Consider the following 23,440-nt stretch of genomic DNA (forward strand, 5'->3'; position numbering starts at 1 on the left):
CATAACCTCACCTGGAAGTGGTTTTCATTAAAAAGCAAATTCCACATTAGCCCTAATTTTTCTTAGAAATAAATGGCCGTGTAAAAAAAAAAAAAAATTCAGATTCAAACAATCATTTTTTTATTTATTTCAAAATTATTAAGTTTTTAAGACAATACAATATTTTTGTCAGAGTTGCCATGTTGAACTGCGAAAAAAAAATTAAAATTAACTTTTAAACGTCGTTTGTTCTCAAGAATCAAACATTAATAATCTGTTGACTCCAATGGATAAATATCCATTCAAAGGAAAACTGTCTCTTCTAAGGCTATTTGATCCTATATGCCTCTAGCTTATATTTTGTTCATTTTTCATTCACTTCTCTTTTTTAATTTCGTTCCCACTGCTACCAAAAGCTGCATAACCACACATGGAAGTGATTTTCATTAAAAATTAAATTACCGATTTGTTTTAATTTTAGAAATAATTAGATTTAAATCTCAACTGTTTCAATTTATATTTCAAAATTAAATTAAAACTGTTTAATAATTCATATTCAAACAATCAGATTTCATTTTCACTGTTCTAGGTACTTTAAAACTAGATGTAGAACAATGTGATCTTGGAATCAACATTATTCAAAATATAATATATTTTGAAAATTCGAAATCAAGGATTTGAGAGTGAACTCTCGACCTATAAGTGACTGCTATCCAATTGTTCATTTTACTTTTGTATTTACTATCACTCTTTGATTACTTTTTAGTATAGAAGATTCTAAATGCGTCTCATGGAAAATTCCCACATCACGCTATATATTTTGTAAATAAATTTCAATTTTTTTGAAATTTCAGTCTATATTACCTGTAGGCCCACTTAAATTCTTGACTATCAGTTTTTTTTTTTGAAAACCACCTTTTAAGCACATCTGAAAAACTTAATATTTGCACAAAAAGCAGAATTTTTTCATGCTCGTCAAAGATGTTTTGGTTTCCTGGAAGAAAATGCTTTGTTTTTCCTCCCCCTGGAAAGATTTATCCGGGTGTCTTTATATATATCCCTAATTGCTTTAAATGGACATCACCCAGACTCCCAGACAAATCAATCTGCAAACTTCTAAAACCCCCATATTTGACGACCACAAAATTTAATTATGCCCAGACTTCTTTAAATGTATTAGATACTTCTTTACTCTTTTATAAATATTAATAAAAGAAAGACTTACCGAAAAGAAATTTTTCAAATAAAAGTAAAGGTCATATTAAACTTTAGACCAGCAGAAGTAAAAATCTATAATAGTTGAACTTCAAAAGGAATAGAAATTACTGTCAAAGAATAAATGAAACCCAAAACCAACAGAAATTATATAAGCAATCATAGCGAACAAACATACAACAGGTACAATATAAATGAATAAATAAATCTTTAAAAAAGTTTACCTTAAATTTAATATGCAATAAAGCTTTAAAACGAATAAAAGTTACTACAAACAAGAGTTTGGATACTGTCCCCTTCCCTAACTAAGTATAAAGCCTACTGCGTAGTTAGCGCTTTACTGAAAACTATGTGTCTTGAACAGTCTTGGAAAGAACTAATAAAATTAAACTGAATGTCTTATAGATAATGATATTAATTGCTGAAAGCTCATCATTCCAAGGTTTTATTTCATTGTAATTTTTGTTTTATTTTCAATGTTGCAATAAGTACAAAAGAAAATATTGGTAAAAAAAATTCGTTTTCAGTAAAGCGCCAATAACGACGAAGGCTTTATACTTTTACAGTTAGGAAAGCAGCTAGTAGTCAAACTCTTGTTTGTAGGGATTTTGTTCCTTTTAAGCTTGATTTGCATATTCAATTTACGTTTTACTCGTTCTAAGAGTTGTTGTTCAATTGTCTTACTAACTATTGTATGTTTGTTTGCTATGATTGTTTTTTTTAACAAACATAGCAATCATTTGGTTCCCTTTAAGCTTGATTTGCATATTCAATTTATGTTTTACTCGTTCTAGGAGCTATTAAATAAAAAACAAGTTTTTTTAACTGAAAGTAAGGAACGACGTTAAAACTTAAAACGAACAGAAATTATTCCGTATATGAAAGGGGCTGTCCCCTACTCTACGCCTCACTTTTTTTATTGTTTAAAAAAATAGAGTTGTGAGAAAGACAAACTTTAGCGTAAAGAGCGCGGCGTTGAGTATGGGACAGCCCCTTTCATATACGGAATAATTTCTGTTCGTTTTAAGTTTTAACGTCGTTACTTGCTTTCAGTTAAAAAAAACTTGTTTTTTTTAAATTTTTGAACGTTTTTGAATTAATACAGGATTTGATTTTGGCTCACCGTACATGAATAATTAAAACAAAATTTGTATATTAATTTTACTTTTATTTGGTTAAATCGCTTTCTCGAAACTTGTTTAATTTTATTTATGAACTTTTTTATTAGTAATAAATATACGTAACTTACGAAATTAACTTACGTAACGAACTTCTATATTCATATGTTTTTAATACGTATATTAGGGGTTCGCCCCCTATTCAATACCTTGCTCTTTAAGCTAAAGTTCGAATTTTGTTCCAATTCTTTAAAAATGACCCCTTAATCACAAAGGCCGTTAATTAGAATAAATAGCTCCTATGAAAGTACTAAAAAATCTTTGGCTTAAAGAGCGAGGTATTGACTAGGGGGTGAACCTAATCATATACGTAATATTTTCTGTTCGTTTTAATTTTTGATGTTGTTGCTTTTTTTATTTAATTTCTGATCTTTTTTTAAATAATGCTGGGAAATCCGGCGTCCCCTCCATAGCAATGTCTCTTCCCCCATGAAAACTTCCTTCATGGGAAGATCCTGCCACATAACCCCCAACCCAACCCAACCCCCCACTACCAGAAAAAATCCCCCCTGAAAACGTCTGTATACTTCCCAATAACCAATACTATATGTTAACATTGGGTAAAGTTCATAACTTTCAGCCCTCCCCCAGAGGACTTCGGGGAATTAAGTCATCCTAAAAGACATATTTATCATATTCGTGACCATGCTGAACAAAATGGCTATCTCAAAATTTTCATCGGGTGACTTTGAGAAAAAAATGAGTGTGGGAGGGAGCCTTGTTGCCCTCCATTTTTTTTTTCTATCAAAAGCGGCACTAGAACTTTTAATTTCAATTCGAATGAGCCCTTCCAAGATTTTATTGGACCGTTGGTTCAATATGATTATCTCTGGGGAAAAAAAAACAAAACAAAAAAAAACAAAAAAACACGCATCCGTGATCTTTCTTATGGCAAAAAATGTAAAATTCCATATTTTTGCATATAGGAGCATGAAACCTCTACAGTAGGGTTTTCTGATACGCTGAATATGATGGTGTGATTTTCATTAAGGTTCTATAGCTTTTAGGGGGTCTTTCCCCTTTTTTTCTAAAATCAGCCAAATTTTCTCAGGTGCGTAACTTTAAATAGGTAGAATTAAACTTGATGAAACTTATATATTTGAAATCAGCATTAAAATCTGATTCTTTTGATGTGTCTCTTGGTATCAAAATCCTGTTTTCTTGAGTTTCGGTCGCTCCTTACTTACAGTTCGTTACCACGAATTGTTTGATTATTCAATTGTCTTACTAATTATTGTATATTTTTTTGCTATGATTTTTTTTTAAATTTCTGTTTGTTTTGGGTTTCATTTTGTCTTTAATAGTAATTTCTGGTCGTTTTGAGTTTGAATTATTGTAGATCGTGTTTTTACTAATCTTAAGTTTAATATGGCCTTTACATTTCTTTGAAAAACTTCTTTTTCAGAATTCTTGAAATTCATTTCTATTCGTTTTTTATTGTCAAAGTTTCAAGTTTTTCAAATTTCCTATTTTAGAATCATTTTTTTTTTTTTCAACATTAAAGTTTCATCAAAGTATCAAAACTAGTATCAAAGTAGCAATATGAAAGTAACGAAGTATCAAATTAAAGAAAGTATTAAGGTAAAAAAAAAATTACCAAAGTAACAATAAGCGACTTGAATAACTTACAGCCCTTGCCATGTAAATCAAAGGTCAACCCGGAGACATAGCTATTTAGCCTTTGGAATATTTTGAACAAAATAGCCATCTCAAATTTTGACTGGATGCCTTTGTGAAACAGAGGAGCAGCTGGTTACCCTTTGATCACTTTTTGACTCTTAGAAACGAACGAGAAGTTTCAATTTCCAATCAAATTAACCCCATCCAAAGTTAATGCGACTACCCCCTCCACAGAAACCTTATATGTTAGCAATGGCCAACTTCCATAAGCTATAACCTTAGCCCCGGCGTATATGTGGGATTTTTTAACACTTAAGTTATAGTTATTTGACCTTTGGACTACTTTAAACAAAATGGATATTTAAAAATTTTAAAGCACGCAAGTGGGGGGGGCCTTCTTACCCTCTGATTACTTTCGGCTCTTAAAAAGGGCAAAGAAATTTCTAGTTCCAAGTGACTGAACCTCCTCCAAAGTCTATATGACCACGCCCTCCATAAAACTTTAAATGTTAACGATGGCTAACTAGAAAAAATTATAGCTCTTTTCCCGAGGGCTGGAGGGGGAAGGTTCAAGTCCTGAACCAGAATTATTTGGTTTATCATGCATTATTATGCAACTAGCCCCTCTCCCACGCCTTTTTTCTCCAAATGAACTCGGTCGAAATTTTGAGATAGCAATTTTGTTCAAAATAGTCCATATATCATATAACAATGCCTCCGGGGTTGACACAGCTCCAAAGAACCCGGGGTCAAGGGTTGTTAGTTATTTCCGAGTAAAATAAAATGTCGTTGGACGGGGAGGGTCAGGCTATAGAGGGCCAGGGGCCAGCTCCCATAAATTTATGGGGGAAAGTTGATATTGATAGCTTATATTTTTTGGGGGGGGGGGGGGAGTCAATCCAAGGAAGTCCAGGAATCATCTCCCATAAGTTTTCAATAAAATATCGTTAATTTTAGTTGGGGGTGGAGGGGGGCTTATGACCAAGGGTCAGATCCCATAAGCTTCAGAATAAAATATCGCTAATATTTTTGGGGGAGGGCCATTCAAGGCCAGTGGTCAGCTCGGATAAATTTTGGAATAAAATATCGTTATGATTTGTTTTTGGGGGAGGGCCAAGGAGGGCCAGGGGTCAGCTCCCATAATTTTTGAAATAAAATATTGTTAATAAGTTGTTTTTTGGAGGGAAAGTCGGGCCAGGGAGGGGGTACCAGGGGTCAGCTTGCTTAAGTTTTGGGATAAATATCGTTATAAAGTTTTTTTAGTGGGGGATAAAATTTTAAAACCCTTCCATAAAAGCTTACGACACCTGCCCTGATCTTTGGCGGAGGGAGGGGGTGTCAATCCCGGATCCCTTAAATATTTTCAACAAAATGGCTGTCCTAAAATTCTTATTGGAAGCATTTGGGAAAAAAGACGGGGGTTTTAGTTGCCCTTTGTTTACTTTTGACAGTTAAAAAGGACACTAGAACGTCCAATTCTAATCGAATGACCTACCTCCAAAATTTATACGGCCACCCCTTCCATATGAAGCGCCTCTGGGGAAAAATCAAACATTGAAGCCTTCTGGCCTTTACTATAGATAACGCTATAGCTGCATCTTATGCATGTCTCAAAGAGTATCAAATTTGATAATTATATGCCAAGATTTTTGACTATTCAGACTAAAGAAAGAACAGACAAGTTTCTACTTTCCAATAGTATTTTGTATTTTCATGGATTTTGTGAAAGAAGTCTGAGAGTAACAAGTGGTTGTTTTTACCTGCCAAGCATTCTATTATTCTAGGCCTATAAAATGACCAGGTAAGGTCACTTTATAGGTCATTTGATAAAATTTTCTATCATTTGACCAGGTATCAAATGACCAGGTCATTACAAATGACCAGGTAAGTTCAAAGGTGAACATAAATAAAAATTAAAGAAAATGGTCTAAACTTAATTCAGAGGTATCAGTCCACGAAATATAAGGAGGGAGTCAAGAATTATTTTTGTCATTCTTTTCAATGAAGATGGGAATAAAAGATTCTTATTTTTGTCTATGGAAAAGAAATTAGAATGTAGTGGAGGAAAGATACGGAAAAAAATGGTCAAACCTCGGGGAAATTGCAACATAATTTTTTTTTACACCAAAATGTTCAGAAAAATCAGCTTAATCACACAAAAAAAATCCTTCCGAATCCCCCTGCACAAGTTTCCCAAATTCACCCTTGAAGGGGGAAAATGAGGGGGGACATCGATTTTTGGGGTTATAAATATTTTGGAGTTTGAATAGTTGTTTCCTATCAAATCAAGCATGCTGAATCCAAATATGAATTCAGATTTTAGTTTTCCAGTACCCTAATGCCCATTTCTACCCATAAAGGGCGGAGGGTGGCGGGGTAAAACTTGAAATTATGAGACTGCTGGATTATTTGGTCGTTTCCTATGAAATCAATGGCGGCGAATTCGAAAATGAAGTTAAAAACTTGATTTTACGTGGTCAAGTACCTCATCTTACCTAAAACAGCTGTGAAAGTTGAACAGCATGAACTAGTTATTTTAATCACTTATCAGTTGATTCACCATTTCCAATCAAGCTAGGAATGGCATCTTAGAATACGAGTCTCGAACAGTTTAATTTCAAATCAGTATTCCAGAATCCCCTTCCACTCCCCCTCAGTTTGCGGTTTCCATTCCTTAGTGTCATTCTTTATAGTCAGTGGAGACATCTACCATAGTACTTGATAGAAGACTGGCGTGTTCGAGGCTATATACAATGTTTGTGCGGTTTTTTTTTTTTACTTCCGCAAAAAAAAAAGACAAAAGAATAAACTGGGATCTGCGATTTTTAACTGACACACTGCACAATCTCGGCTTCTGCTCTTCGTACTCAGAGGTCAAAAGATTTGAGAGATGTGGAGCAGTAAATCAAACGTTGTTGGAAGAGTCCGAAGAGAAAGCACATTTTTATCATTATGAAGGAGATAACGTCGATCATGATATTGCTGATATCGACCGCCTGAATACCTTTCATGGAATGAGTCTTATTGAAGCGTCTACACCTGAGTTTCCGGCAACGGAGCTTTCAGCGCCAAGAAAAGAACTAAGTGGAGATGAGATGAAGTCAATCGGCACCATGCCATTCTACACTTACCAAAAACCCGCCAAGTCGCAACCAAGGACTTTTGTTTGCTTGACAAAAAATGGTGACACTTATGACAATGAATGGAGGTTGAAACGCTCTGGCGCACCTTTGGCTTTTTCAAAAGCTCATACATGAGCTGGTCGGCCTTTATATGGTCAATAAACCAAAAGCTACCTCATCCGGGAAAATCGAATATTCGTTTTTTGCCAAGGATTATCCACAACCCAAGCAATATCTCCTGTATTTATTCTATACTTATGCATGCTAACGAGAGCGCTAATCGAGCTGGAAGAAACTCTAGTCATTATCTTTGACCAACCGTTTTACTGGAAGGCGAAGTGTATCGTCGATGCAGAGCCTGCCACAAGTGCTTTAAGAAATGCTATTGTTGTCCTGGGTGGATTTTAGACTCGCCTGAGTTTCCTAGTAGCCAGTGGCTTCCTCATAGCAGACTCGGGACTTTTGGAAATCCTAAGTCAAGTATATGCGCCTAACACTGGGCGTAGTATGTTACAAGGCAAAGCTGTCTCTCGTGCAGTGAGAGGCCATGGTCTGTTGGAGGTAGCCCTTTTTGTGAACCTTTTATCGTCAGAACTAGGTAACAGAGCATTTGACGGCAATGACATACTACCAGAGCAAAACGGCGTACGAGTCTCTTCTTGAAGGAGATGACATCGACAAAGTGCAGGTGTCGGAAGCAGCAGAGCTTATCTATGAAATAGTTTGAACTGCAAAAGAACGATTATCCGAGTCCAGAACTGCCCGTGTTTGGTTTCAGTATATGGACCTGCTTGGAATCTTGAGAAAGAACCCGGGAGTTGAACAAAGTGGCAACCTTGAGCTTTATCTACAGTCGTTGTTAGAATTGCTTCCTTACTTTGCTGCTTCCAGCCACAATCTTTGCACGAAGTCTGCTTGGCTGTTCGTGCAGTCGATGTTTCAGTTGAGAAAAGACAATCCAGGGCAGTACAGAACGTTCATGAATACCTGTTCATCCGAAGAACTGACAACTACTGGGCATCACTTTCTCCTGATTTGGTGATCGAAGAGACGTTAATTAGAAGTATTAAAACGAGTGGAGGTCTGACGAGAGATAGAGGCACGACTGAATTACAGCAGACAATTTGGACATCTGCTATGCCTACTTTGGTTCTAGTTAACGAACGCATGCAGAAACTGACTGGCCTCGAGGAGTTGACTATTGAAAATCAAGCAAAAGCGACATCTTTGAGGAGAGCTAGAGACATGGTGGACATAGAACACACAGTTCGACACATTGAGCCCTTAGAACCCACCAGGCAGGAATCACAGCTGTTGAACGTGGTTACTGGTGTCCGCGCTTCATCATCTGTAAATGCAGACGATGCCAAATCTGGGAGAAACGATTCTGAAGGGTATGGAAGCGAAAGACATTGACAAATATGTTTTCAGGAGAAAGGAGAAAGCTGTAAATATGGCTGAGAAGTCATCTGTGGTGATAAATAGCGAGAGGGTAATGGTCGACCCTGCTCTAATCTTTCAACGTCTAGCTGCAGTGGCTAGCAACAGTGGTTCTGACTTGAATGAGGTTCTGTCGTTCGAGCTCTTTACTTTTCCACCATCGCTCTTTAGTTCGTTCGAGGTGATGAGGACTGCCGACAAAGCCTCTCTAAAAAATGCACTGATAAAACTGAGGGACTTAAGGGTCGAATGACATTGCCATCCTCCTAGAGAGTTTTGGACAGTGGCTGGCTAGTCTATAAAATCCCGTGGACTGCCGTATCCACATATTCTGAGGTGGCAGGATCTTACGTAGATTATGTCTCAAAACATTTCGGCCAGGCAGCGGTAGTTTTGACTCTTACACTGATACACCGACGACGAAAAATTGCACACAGCTGAAGAGAACCAAAGGTTTGTCGTGTGCAACGATTGAATTCTCTCCTAACATGAAGATCGTGAAAAGTAAGGAGAAATTTCTGAGAAATCCCAAAAATAAAGAACGCTTCATCGACCTACTTACTGAGAGGCTGGCAAACTCAGGATGCAAAGTTCTACATGCTCAGGATGATGCCGATGTCTTAGTTGTACAAACTTCAGTCAGTTGCGCTGAAACTTCATCGACCACTTTTATTGGGAATGATACTGACCTATTAGTCCTTCTGCTGTACCATGCCAAGCTTGATGCATGTGATATCTTTATACAGACAGACACACATGGAAATAATGGATGAGTGTACGACATAAAAAAGGATCAAGAACAAACTAGGAACCGAAGCAGCAGAAAATCTACTCGTTTGTCAAGCAATGTCTGGCTGCGATTCAACATTTAGACTTCACGGCGTAGGGAAACCAGCAGTGGTTTCCTTGTCACTTAAAGATGGGATTTTTAAGGATGCTTGCAAGATCTTCATGACACCAAGATCCAACCACCAGAAGATTTTCGAAGCTGGAGAGAAAGCTTTGCTCCGCATATGCAAAGGGAAAATCAATGAGAAGACCCTGAAGGATGTCCGGGTGCGACCATTCACAATCCGGGTTGTAAGTGCAAATGCTTTTGTTCAGGCAGAGCGGCTTCCACTGACTTTGGCTGTCGCAAAGTATCCCTTTTGCAGGTGCTATTTTCAAATAATGAAGTGGCAAGATACGTCAAATCCGCTAAAGCCCGAATAGTGGGGTTGGCACCTCTCTTCGTCACGGAATATGTATCTTCCCATTATGACAGATGCTTCACCAACACCGGAGAGCCTACTGAAGATGGTGTGGTGACAGTGCACCAGCGGGTGCGAGTCGCTCAGATGCAGCTGCCGTCGGAACGGTTTGCCCTGTAGCTTTGCCTGTGGGGAATATAAAGGGGAGTTATGCACTTAAGCTGCAGCAAGACAGGATGAGGATGATAACGAAGACGAGCAGGAAGAAGAATTAGCTTTAAGTTCTGCTTTAAAATCAAAATATTCTTGTGACTAATTTATCTGAGTTCTAAACGTTTTTCTTTTATAACTGATTGATCTGAAGTTTTGATCTCAATTAAAGAAGTGGTTTTTCAAGATATTATACTTATCAACCCCTCATATTACAGGCCCCTTAAAGGTGGAAATGAGGTAAATAGTGAAAAAAAACTACTTTTTGACCTCATTTTTGGCAATATGGTACTTTATTGGATATAAAATGATCCTTTAGCCGCAGGAATCTGGCAAATAATGATCTGCATACTTTACCCCCCCCCCCCATTTCGTGAAGGTGAAAATTGATACTAGGGTACGGAAAACTTGATTTCTGACGTCGGATTCGGATTCTTCATGCTTGATTTGATAGAAAACGACACCTTAAACCCAAAAATACGTCCAAATAGAAATTCTGATTTCCCCCCTTATTTTCCCCCTTCAAGGGGGATTTTGGGTAATTCTGCAAGAGGGATTCGGGGGGATTTTTTTTGTGTGATTAAGCTGATTTTTTTGAACATTTTGGTGTGAAAAAAATTCTGTTGCAATTTCCCCGAGGTCAAACCGTATTTTTCCTCCACTAATTGTATTTCGTTTCTTTCAAACAAGTCTGAAAGTAACTAGTGGTTATTTTTGCCTGCCAAACATTCTATTATTTTCCGTCTATTGTTATTTGTGGTCAAAAGAAGTGATGAGATAAGTTCAAGGGTAAACATGAATAAAAATTAAAGCAAAGTGTCTGTACTTAATTCAGAGCCATCAATCTACGCAAAATTAGGAGGGGGTCAAGAATTCTTTTTGTCCTTATTTTCAATAAAGATGGGAAAAAAGATTCTTATGTTTGTCTATGGGGATGAAATTAGAATGTTATTTCATTTCTTTCAAACAAGTATGAAAGTAAGTAGTGGTTATTGTTGCCTGCCAAAAATTCTATTATTTTCCGTCTATTATTATTTGTTACTTCAGTCTTAATTCAGAGGCATCAATCTATGCAAAATTAGGAGGGGTCAAAAATTCTTTTTGAATTATTTTCAATGAAGATGGAAAAAAAACTATTTTCTATATTTATGTCGGGGTGAGAGGGCAAGGGTAAAAAAAGTCTAGGGATATGTGGGGTGATAAAACCTAGGAGAAGGTGAGAGGACTACTCACCGTCCCTCTCCTCAAATGAGTACCCCTGACTTCACCAGAGCAACATATACATTTTTATTTTTAGTTTCATTTATTGGTCTCAACAGAAGCAAATTACCGTTTGTTTAGGCTTGAATTAAATGGTAATTTTCAATGGTTTTATTTTTACAACCATCTCTATTTCTTTGTATAAAAAAAAACAGTTTTAATAATAATATAATACATCAGAAGAATTGTGTTATCTGATCATGTGAAATTATTAATTATAACCTTTATTTCCTAGCTGTTGGACATGGTGGAATATCAGCGGGATATTACAAAGATAAAAACCATCGGTTCATCGTATATGGCAGCCAGTGGATTAGATTTAACTGGAGTGACCAAGGTAAACTAATTTCATTAAGATTAATGTAACAATTATCAACTAACAATTATGAGGGGTGACTGAAGTTCTCAGCTTTGGCGCAGTCAAAGGCTATCCAAGAATCAACAAGTTCATAATATTGGGTCTTCGTCACTCAGACTAGCCCTCCGTGGAATCTATATTTGGGGTAGTAGTTTGCTAATTTCTGGAACCAAAGATATTTAAGTCAGGAGCTTACTAATTTTAATGCCATAAAAAACCCAGTAAAATGGAAATCAGTGAATAAGATTTCAATTTTCTATCCAAGGAGTGGGATAGAAAATTTTTCTATCCCAATTTTTTCATGCATTTTCCGTGGATGAAACAATCGTGGATATGTTGTAGCCAAAAATTAAATTTTCATTCTTATGACTAACGTTTTTGTTATGTGACGGGGGGTTGGAGATTGTATCTCATAGAATATTTGTTCCAAGTTGTATTTCATCTACAATAATAACTTATTCATTCCTAACATAACGGTTTTAGCAATGAAGGGTCTCTTTGGTACCCTTTGTGTGTAGAGCTACTATTATATCGTACTTTGCATTGCTTTATTGATTTTTTCTTAGCACCAAAATTAGAAATCTTCATCCCCTATTTTAGATGCCTCTATATTTTCTGTGCACTTTAATTAGGAAGGTTTTGTGCCAACTTTACATTCGTGTACCACTATAGATCAGGCCCAGCCCAGGAACCGAAGAACTGAGATTGGTTTAACCAGAGACATCCCAATTCTCAATATTTAAATATTTGTCTCTGTGAAAGAAGTACGTTCCGAATCTACCAGACACACGAAGAGGTACGTAAAGCGAGACATGAAAAAATTAAATTTTGATTTTGTTTTTGCATATAAATTTTTCTTTGGATTTTTCTAGCTATAGAACCTTAATGAAAGTCACACCATCACATTCAGCGTATCAGAGAACTCTACTGTAGAGGTTTCAAGCTCCTATCTACAAAAATATGGAATTTTGCATTTTATTCCAGAAGAAAGATGAGTGTTTATTTGTTTTTTTTTCCCCAGGGGTGATCGTATCGACGCAGTGGTCCTAGAACATCTTGGGAGGGCTCATTGGAACGGAAATTAAAAATTCTAGTGCCCTTTTTAAGTGACCAAAAAAAATGGAGGGCAACTAGGCCCCCTCCTACGCTAATTTTTTCCCCAAAGTCACCCGATCATAATTTTTAGATTGTCATTTTGTTCAGTATGGTCGAAAATATGATAACTATGTCTTTTAGGATGACTTAGTCCCCGAAGTCCCCGGGGGGAGAGCTGAAAGTTATGGACTTTACCCAATGTTAGCATATAGTATTGGTTATTGGGAAGTATACAGAAGTTTCCAGGGGGATTTTTTCTTGTAGTTGGAGGGTGGTCGGAGGTTACGCGGGAGGATCTTTCCATGGGGGAAGGGAAATTGCTATGAAGGGGGCGCTGGATTTTCCAGCACTATTTAAAAAAAAAGATCAGAAATTAAATATAAAAAAACAACTTTTTCAACTGAAAGTAAGTAGCAATATCTAAACTTAAAACGAACAGAAAATATTGCGTATATGATTGGGTTCATCCCCTAGTCAATACCTCGGTCTTTAAGCCAAAGATTTTTTAGTACTTTCATAAGAGCTATTTATTCTAAATAACGGCCTTTGCGATTAAGGGGTCATTTTTAAAGAATTGGAACAAAGTTGGAACTTTAGCTTAAAGAGCGAGGTATTGACTAGGGGACGAACCCCCTAACATACGTATTAAAAATATATGAATATAGAAGTTCGTAACTTAAGTTAATTCGTAGGTTTCGTATATTTATTACTAATAAAAACGTTCGTAAATAAAGTTAAACAAGTTTTGAGAAAGTCATTGAACCAAATAAAAATAAAATTAATATGCAAATTTTGTTTTAATTATTCATGTACGGTAAACCAAAATCAAAATCTGCATTTATTCAAAAACGTTCAAAATTAAATAAAAAAAACAAGTTGTTTTAACTGAAAGTAAGGAATGACGTTAAAACTTAAAACGAACAGAAATTATTCCGTATATGAAAGGGGCTGCCCCCTCCTCAACGCCTCGCTCTTTACGCTAAAGTTTGACTTTCTCACAACTCTATTTTGTTTAAACAATAAAAACTTCAGCGTAAACAGCGAGACGTTGAGGAGGGGGCAGCCCCTCTCATATACGGAATAATTTCTGTTCGTTTTAAGTTTTAACGTCGTTCCTTACTTTCAGTTAAAAAAAACTTGTTTTTTTTTTATTTAATGTCCAGGTTAGGCCAAACTGAAGCAAGTTCAAAAGGAATGGAAATCCTTATCAAAAAGTTTTACACGTACAGTACCTAACTTAAACTTAACTCAAAATTGAGCAAGGACGAACTAGTTTTTTTATGCAAAATTTTGCATTTTTGTAGATAGTAGCTTGAAACTTCTGCAACCAGGTTCTCTGATAAGCCGAAGTAAATGGTTAATTTTCGTGAAGATTAATGCCTAATTTAGGGTATTTCGCCCCTCTTTCAAAAATGAGGTAAATTTTTCAGGCTCATGACTTTTGGTGGGTAGCTTTGAATATAATGAATAGTAAATATCAAGAATTACCGTAGAAGTCATTTTTGGTGCTATATATCTTAGAAACATCATTAAAGAAACTTCAAAATGATATTATCTAGTGGTCATTTTTAAAATTGAAGGATGATTGTGAATAAAGGATGATAATTTCAAGAAATTGTTATTCTTTCTGTATTATCATGTTTTAAAGTAGTCTATAATAGATGTCATATGAAATTCGGTTTTAATTTATTTTATTTTTTAATATCAAGCAAATTTTTCCTTCTTTTCAATTTATTGGCTCATTTTTATTTTGTTGCTGTTTTGTTTGGTTTTAGTTTTTTGTTTTTAATCTGAAATGTGGACCGTGACCTTAATTCTGGTTTCTGAAACTTTCTAAGGAATCCCATGACAAGTTAGAAAATTCATAGACACGTTCTTCCAGGTCTTAAACTATCTTATAAAAATAGTGTAAATATTAGCCATCAGGCTAATATTTACACATACAGCTTCTTTTACAGCTTTGTTCTGGCATGCTATTTATGGCTACTCTGTAAAAGTACTTTTCTTAATAACTGGACTTGAAGAAATATGAACAAACATATTTCACTGGTTCGTTCAGCGAGGAGTCGTAGCCCAGGAAACGTATTTGTGATGTAATATGTATAATAATGTTTAATAATATAGAAAATATGTTTAATTTCTGTATAATGATGAATTTTATAGAGCAAATCAAATTATTTGATCAATTTGAAAAATAATACCATAGTGGCTAATACCACAGTGGCATATGTTTTCCAACATCATTTTTACCGTATATCCTGTAAAATAATTCAAAATAATAAAGTAGAATATATTTCTACTACGAGTTTAGTATGAAATCTTAACGTAGAAAGTGTATATTACTAAATACATCGTCTTTGGTCAACTTTCACCAAATAAAACAATATGGACGGAGTAATTTGCGCAAACTAGAATTAGAATTATCATTATATATCATTATTATTAACTGGCCAACGAAACCCAAGGAAGTTTAGCAAACTTCAGCATGAAAACTTAATTTTAAAAGCTCAGGACTATGTACCCCACCTCTTCTGGAATAAACTAGTGATTCCTATTAAAGTGAACTGGTATCTATCAAGGTCCCAATGCTCATTTCCTAATTCTGTCATCTATATTACTGACAATAACTGTTGGATTTGTTTAAACAGATGTGGGCTTTTTCAGGTGACAAATAGTATTTTTTAAAACAAGATTCAGTTTTATCATCAGAAAAGAGAAGCTTGCAATACATTTTGGTCATACTAGATTATCGAATTGCAAACTGTAAAACAACAAAATAGTCAATAATCCAAGACTTTCAAACGGGCAAAACTCATCATCCAGTTCCAAAAATTTGTAGCAGGGTATATGAACTACCAATAAGTCTTTTCACCACTTGAGAAACATTTTTATGATCTAGATTGTTAGTCGAACGGCATATCTACAATCCAAATTATGAATATACATTATCCAGTTTGTCTGTGGAAAACGGTTCTTGTCTTTAGCTTGTGGGTAATAAGATATATTGCACATGCCTTGCTCAAAACTTCCCTATACTTAGAAGAAAAGGAATATTACTTCCAATTTTCTCTCCGTTTTTGATAAAATCTTTCTCTGAGATTTTTTGGACCTGGCAGTCTCATGTGTTAGCTTAATTAGAGACCTGTTTCAGTTTCAATTTGTGCACAAAATTTTCTGACTAATGAGAGATTTATCTTTTGTTGATTTCACTGAGGATGGTCTGTGTTACAATTACTTCACCATTAAGTGTCCATTATTGTTAACACACATTCAGCTCCTATTCCAGATGTGCTTAGCCCAGTCCTTAGTTCCAGATAGTTTTCTTTCGGGAATTGTAACATCAGTTCTAAAAAAGGGAAAGGACAAAGATCAGTGTTCCAGTTATCGACCAATTACAGTGTCCTGCTTCATGAGCAAGCTGTTCGAGTATGCCGTATTGCCTGAACTTTTGACTAAATGTGATTTTTCTGATTATCAAGTTGGGTTCAGAGCCGGTTTTCGTTGCTGTCAAGCCCATCATATACTTGGTCAGTTGCTAGTCTCGGCAAAATGTGAAAAGGGCCATATTATTTTTGCTTGATTGATATTCTAGGTGCTTTCTTGTAGCATTGGATATTTTTAATAACATTGCTGCTTAGTTGAACTAAAAGTCGACTACTCTTTAGCAAACATAATTCAGTACGTGCATTCCAATTCGTTGGTTTACTATAAAGGAACATCAGATGTATATAAGTCTATTTTAGAAAAGAAAAGAGCCAGGGGAGGTTGTGCTCTGTCTCCATAACGAGTGATATAAAACCAAGTTCAGAAACTGTACCTGACCCCAATATCACCTCTATTCAACCTAATTATAATCCTGACCTTGAGAACTCAATCAGAGATGCCCGAATTTGTTTTGAAAGTACTGAAGTGACTAATAATAAGGGCTTCTCTGCAAATAATCGCAAATGTGCTAATATAATTTTGGCAGGTATTTGCAAATTAGGTGATAAATGTCATTTTGGACATGATAGTGCTCTAAGCAACCTGCAGGAAAAAAGTATTCCTGATAATAGTGCTATAAAAATTGCAAGTTTTTTAAGCAATGAAATTGTAAATTAGGTCCAAAGTGCCCCTATAATCATGGATCTATTACCCGTAACTTCTAAAAACAAAATGAAGCTAGTCCAAGAGTTGGTTCTCGATTTTTATATAACAAGTGCGACCAAAAGAAGTGCTCGTTATTGCACTTGTCGTTTTTACCTCACTGGCAAGTGTACTAAAACAAAGTGTAATTTTGAGCATGTCCTTTTATGTAAGTTAGCATCAAGTGGGTGTTGTTTCGGGTGTGTTAACCTGCATTTTTATGTCCTCCCTTCCTTTTTACGAAATAAATCGAGCTGCAAACAAAAAACAAGTGCACAAACTTGGGCAGTCCCAGCTGTTGCCAGTCAAGGATTCAAGACTAGAAAGCCCCTTTTTTTAGGCAGCATTACAGACCCCATTCCTCCCTCATTAATTACCCCTCACTACCTACCTCCCTATCCTTTACAAAGCAACATGCCCCAGGCGTCCTCTACCCAAAACACCCCTCGAACCCGAAATTTTACTCACGACCAGTAAAACCATCATCACAGACGTTACTGCACCAAAACCCTCCCACAATCCCCTCTTACTCATATCCCCCCCCAGTCACAAGCCCCCTTGCATACGCTACCCACTCCATGTGCCCAAGATGCTGTTGACTGATTCTGGCCTCCATCCGTCATTTGCCAAAGCAAATCCAACCTCCCTCCTCCCAGAAAGTTACCACCCCACTTCCATTTCCCAGCACCTTCCTACCTTCCCATCTCCCCCTTTCCTCCCTACCAAAAATCCTCCCGATTCAACTACTTCTTACCCTATATCCATGAAATCCCGCCTCCGACCCATTCGTTTTACCCCGCGTGCCCACCCTACCAGTGTGACTCAGGTCTGAGACCTTTTGCATTTAATAATTGTCTTGTATTAAATCCTAATTGTTCGCACTTCCCGACAATTGAAAACAAGTCGCACCTTCCTCATCATGCTTCGTCCGTATCCTCGCCCTTCCTTCCACCTCCAAATCCCCAAGGTAAATCCTTCTCTTACCCTACTTCCCCGCAGCATCATAATATTAAATTGAAACCCCATCCAGGAAATTTTCAAACACACCAATTATTCCCGTCAAGATTCCCCAATTGGTTTGTTTTTCGTAAATTTTTAGTTAAGAATGCTGAAAGTCTTGATTTTGAAAATCTTACAAACCTCGAGTTGCTTTCAAAATAAAAACTCATCGACATTATAGCTATTCCGGAAGTACAGTCCCATGACCCAGGGTCTCTGCACCTGACAAATTATACGGAGTTTATTAAACTCCGTCCTTTAGACTACCCACTTGGAAAAAAAGGTGGGGTGTTTTGTTCTTTACTAAGAGTAACCTTTACCCAAAGCTTATTCGAGTCACTAGTTTCTCCGAGTATGATGAAATCCTCTGGCTAAGTATTAGACCAAAAGTTCTTCCTCGTCCATTTAATATTATTGCAATAGCTGTTTTCTATTACTCCCCAAATCAAAATATCGAGTCAAAACGTAAATTCATCCAGCAATTGCAGACAAGTGCTGATTTTGTTATTTCTAAATACCCCAATGCTGTTATATTTTTAGTTGGCGATGAAAATGACCTTAAAATGGTTTTTTTTTACACATCACTTAAAGTAAAGCATTTTGTAAAAATACCAACGACTCGGGGAAATACCTCTCTTGATGTTATTTTAACTAATATGTATAATTTTTACAACCCTCCCTCAGCTTTGCCTCCATTAGGTGGGAGTTATCATCTTTCGATTCTTTTATCCCCCTCCTCAAATTTTAAGCATTCTTTCTCAATAACTTATGACAGTTATCGTCCTCTTCAAAATTCTGGTCTTCTCTCTTTTGGTATGTGGCTGAATACTGAAGATTGGTTCGATGTTTACAGTTTAAAAAATCTTGATGAGAAAATGGCTTTGTTCCACAAAAAGCTAATTGACAAATATCAAATTTGTTTCCCTGAAAAAAAAAACTTTAAAAGTCCTCCAGTGATAAACCCTTTATTAACCAAACTATAAAAACGCTAATTAGAACCAAATTGAAGCTTTTCAAAAATGGTAAACAAGATGAAGTCAATAAACTAAGAAAATCAATTAAAAGAGAAATTCGCAAATTGGCACGATCGTACTATAAAAATATGGTCGAAGTATTGTTCACTAATAAACCAAAAAACTGGTATTCTGAGGTTAAAAAGCTATGTGGCAGGAGGTTTGAACAGCTTAAATTCAATCTACCCGAATCCCCTGATATTACTGCCAATAATCTCAATAAATTCCTCGCTTCCATTGTCCAGAGTCTTCCATCACTGTCCGACCAATTACCACCAGGAGCCCTTTCCCCTTCTTTACCCACTGTTTCCCCGTCTGAGATAGAAAGAAGAATTCAAAAACTAAGAAAGACAAGTATTTGTCCTTTGGATATCCCCTTTCCTCTTATTAGTGCCTTCGGTGATTTCTTGTCTAAGCCCTTGTCTTTCCTGTTTAACAAGATTACCGAGTCCGGGCAAATTCCTACAATTTGGAAACAGGGTGTCATAACCCCTTTGAAAAAGAAAAACGGAAAGCCTGGTTTTGAAGGCGTTCGGCCTATAACTCTAACTCCTATTTTCTCGAAACTTTATGAAGGATTACTTGCAGATTGGCTAAAGGAAAAAATCCTACCTCTTACTGTCTTGAAACAATGTGGGAACCTAAAATCCACCTCTACTTCCCATTACCTCGTTTCTCTTATTGATCACATCGGGAAAACCCTTGAAAAGCCTAATTCCTGGCTAAATTTAATTTCTATTGACTTTCAGAAAGCATTCGACCTTGTTAGCTACAATATTTTAATTGAGGAACTTGTCAACGAGTTCAATTTTGATCCCTTACTGGTGAAATTAGTTGCCTCCTTCTTAACAAATAGATCGCAAGTTGTCAAATACCAAAACCATTATTCAAATCCTCTACCTGTCCACAACAGCATACCCCAAAGTACTCCGTTGGTCCTCTCCTTTTTTCAGCAATAACCAACAGCCTTACAAGGGAATTTCCTGACTGATGGAAATTTGTTGATGACATAACGGTTGATGAAACTTGCTTAATAAATCTAATATGTGATCCTATTATTATCCTCAATGAATTTGGAGACGAAGCATTGGACTTATACGTGACAGTAAGTGTCTCTAAGTCCATGTTAATGCTTAGAGTTTCCTCAAATCCTCGCCCTATTTTCTTAATCCTATATCTCCTGATATTTTCGTGTCATCATTTAAGCTACTTGGCGTCACAATTTCTTCCAATTTAAAGTGGGATATCCTCGTTAAAGGCATCATCCATAGAGCTAATGTGTCTATCGCCCTCTTTAAGCTCCTAAATAAATTCAGCGTCCCCCTTCCCACTCCTTTCGAATTTACACGTCTTTTGTCCGCCCGCATCTAGAATATGCTTGTCCAGTTTGGCACCCTGGTATCTCTTGCGGAGAATCGGAAAAAATCGAATCAATTCAAAAAAGGGCATTGCGAATAATTTTCAAAAAAGCAAGGTGCCATCCTCTCTGCTCCTCAAAAAATCTAGTCTGAAAACCCTGGAGCAAAGGAGGGTTTTGTTGTGCCTCCATTTTGCAAAAAATGTAATAAAAAACCCTTGGAAGGCAAATATTTTCCCCAAACGTAACTCTCCATCCAGATTACAGCCGCCTCGAGCTGTTTCTGAGCCCATCCCTGCTTTGTCCCCCATTCGCTTCGTTACTTCCAGATACGAAAGAACTTTTATCCCCTTTATTACAGAAAAAATAAATAAAATGTCTCAATAGTTTCTTCCCCCCCCCCCTCTTTTTTGTTTATTAGCTGATAGTACTGCCCAGATTCTTGCAATGATTTGTCTGCCCCCCCCCTCCTTTTTTTTGACCTGTTTTTATTGTTTTTAACTCTTTTATTTATTTAATGTAGTTGAATTATTGACATTTTCTTATTATCCCTTTTAATTTAAATGCATTTGTCTCGCTCTAAGTTTAGTTTTACTAGTTCTTAATGCATTTGTGTCTTACTCTAAGTTTAGTTTGACCAGTTTTTATCTTTTTAATTTTTTAATTGGCTTTTAACAGTTTTAATTATTGACTTTTAATTGATTGTTCATTATGGTTTTCTCTATTTTGTTGTTGTTCTTTGCATTTTTAGTGTAACCATTTATATTGTTGACTCCAAAGTCCAAATTCGGCCCTTTGTGGGCTTGTGATAGCGATTTTTTTTAAATAAATATCTTATCTTATCTCCATATATTTTTAAAACTGTGTTTGTGGGCTTTTTGTGAATGCTGTCTCCTACAGTGTTTTTAGAAAATACTGCTGTTAGTCACATTGCCTATGCTGATGATGTTCTGCTAGTTAGTCATACAAGGTCAGGCTTCACAAAAAATCTAAATGTTCTGATTAAGGCTTTAAGTATTATTAGGCTTTCTGTAAATGCTTCAAAATGCGAGTTTCTGTGTTTTAATATTTCTAACCCTGCTCCTCCTTTACATCTGGGTACGATGCTACTTAAGTGTGTCTCAAAGTTGAAATGGCTTGGGTTGAAATTACTTTTTCTAATACACTTTCGACTACATGCTCGTCTCTGGTTGCTAGTGCTCTGCAGTGTATTTGCTTCTCATACGGTAAAATCTCGCCTAATAGAGGGAGGTACAGCCACCGAGGCTTATGTAAACTTTACCATAGTTTTTGTTCTCCTGCAATCCTTTTTTTTCCGGTTTGCAGCCTTTAATGCGCAAAAAAGACCGTCTTCAGCTAAGGAGAGGCTATGTCAAATATTGTAAATTCCTGCTATATTTACCAAATGTGTAGAGAAATCAAAAAATTTTTTCTCATTCTGGACTTATTAACCTTGTACGACTTCTTGACAACATCACCAACGATCTGAGGACCAATACTCCTAGATATATATGTGCCAGTGACCCCTCACTCATTTTTTTCCAGATTCGAGATTTATAAATAATGTTGTTATTTGTGCTGTGTTTTTCGTTTTATTTCCTAGTGAATAATATTATTTTGGTTTTTTCTTTTTTGTTCCGCATTTATTTTATATTGCGGGTTATAAATAAACTTACTTACTTACTTGAGGACTTGGCATAGAAATTTTAATTCCGTTTTGATGGTTGTAAATTAAAAGTCCTTATACCTTACAGTTCTTTCAAGAGATAGGTTTATGTCCCCCCTTAAAAAAAACAAGTTCTATCGGTTAACCCCATCTGTTTTCACCTGAACAATTAGTAATTCAATACATTTAAATTTTCTCGTTTTTTTAATACTTCACATTTTGTTTTTCCCTCATAAAATTTCTTATAAATTCTAATAGGATTTGTTTTTTAACTGTAATTTAGGCGTTTCGACAAATCTTCCCTTATAAAACAACTTCTTTTTAATAACAACAAAAAAGACATTTTCAGTTTTTCTAGTCCTACAACATATTTATATTGTGTTACAAACGATCTTTAGGACTGCCACAACATTCTCACATTGTGTAATAGGGCCTTTGGTAAAAGCACTATTGCATTTTTAGGTCAATTTGGATACCAAAGAATTAAGATGGAGCCACTTGGCAACTCTGGTTGACTTCGGTTTCGAAATGCAAAAAGCTTTGAAGAGTATCAATGAACAAAGCTTTAACAATTTCATGCTTAGAATCGGTAAGCTAACATAAATAATTAGGCCTACAGTCCAAGCTTTGTACCAAAGATCTTAGAATAATGTCTAAAATAAAGATTTTATATCTTTAACATATTAAAAAGATCTTAAGCACCAAATAATGCTACTTTATAGCCATCTTTTTGTGACTTTTCCTCGTGGACAGAATAGAGCTCACGTAGATAGACTTTAGGAAAGAACAAACTGCAAGGAAGACCCATAAACACGATATAACCAATCATGTACATTCCTTCCACAGAAATCAAAATCTTATCAGATTTCTCAACAAAATTTCACCCTATTTAGAAACTAGTAGTATAACCATTCCTACTAGAAATTCATTGCAGCACCAAACTTGCAGCACCATTTCTGCACCTGACACAAATGTGCACGCTTATTCTCCATCTTGTCTTTACAGAGCTTCCTCGAAATCTATTATAACACTTAACTACTTACTCTGCTATATTTTCTTTATTGTTCAAGCAATATATGCAGTAATTTACAATTAGTAAAGGAAATCCCCATCGTAGCATAATATTTGTAGGCATGAATATATAGTGAGTCGGAGGTAATAGGCTTGAGACTGCCTGTGCAGGATTTCGACTCTTATTGATAGAAGAGCATCGCCAAGGGCTGGAAACTATGTTGTGACCAAGATGGGCCCAGGATTGCACAAAACCTCCATTCATACTGGAGGTCAAAGGGACTTCTTGCTGTCCAGTTCTAAGCTGGCTTAAGCCCTTCGGTGTTGACTTGAGAAGATATGCTGATCTCCGTTCTGCACCGGTATCCGGGATCATGGTTTTCCTGAGGCCAAAAAAATTTCAATGGTTTAAAGAACATGAAAATTGGAACTTGTAATGTTACGACGCTAAAAATGACTACCGTACCGACATTTTGACTGACAAATCCAGAAGATTGCAAGTGGACTTATTAGGAATTTTCCTAAACTCATGTCCCAGAGGTATTCGGAAACTCATATCCCAGGGATTTGAGTTTCCCTGGAAGTATGAAATTAGGTGATAT

General features: G+C 36.1%; 1 protein-coding gene across 2 annotated transcripts in view; it reads left to right on the forward strand.

Moving 5' to 3' along the window:
- Positions 1-23,440, forward strand: part of LOC148951748 (adenylate cyclase type 3-like) — a 190,096-nt gene that overhangs the window by 120,679 nt on the left and 45,977 nt on the right. For both annotated transcript variants that reach the window (XM_089088701.1, XM_089088702.1), the window contains exons 6-7: positions 11,450-11,551; positions 22,290-22,416. In XM_089088701.1, the coding sequence (XP_088944827.1) occupies positions 11,450-11,551; positions 22,290-22,416 (229 nt within the window). The remainder of the gene's footprint in view (positions 1-11,449; positions 11,552-22,289; positions 22,417-23,440) is intronic.

This window comes from Artemia sp. Qi Xiang Cuo, chromosome 5, assembly GCF_049724085.1.
Source record: "Artemia sp. Qi Xiang Cuo chromosome 5, ASM4972408v1, whole genome shotgun sequence".
Taxonomy (NCBI): domain Eukaryota; kingdom Metazoa; phylum Arthropoda; class Branchiopoda; order Anostraca; family Artemiidae; genus Artemia; species Artemia sp. Qi Xiang Cuo.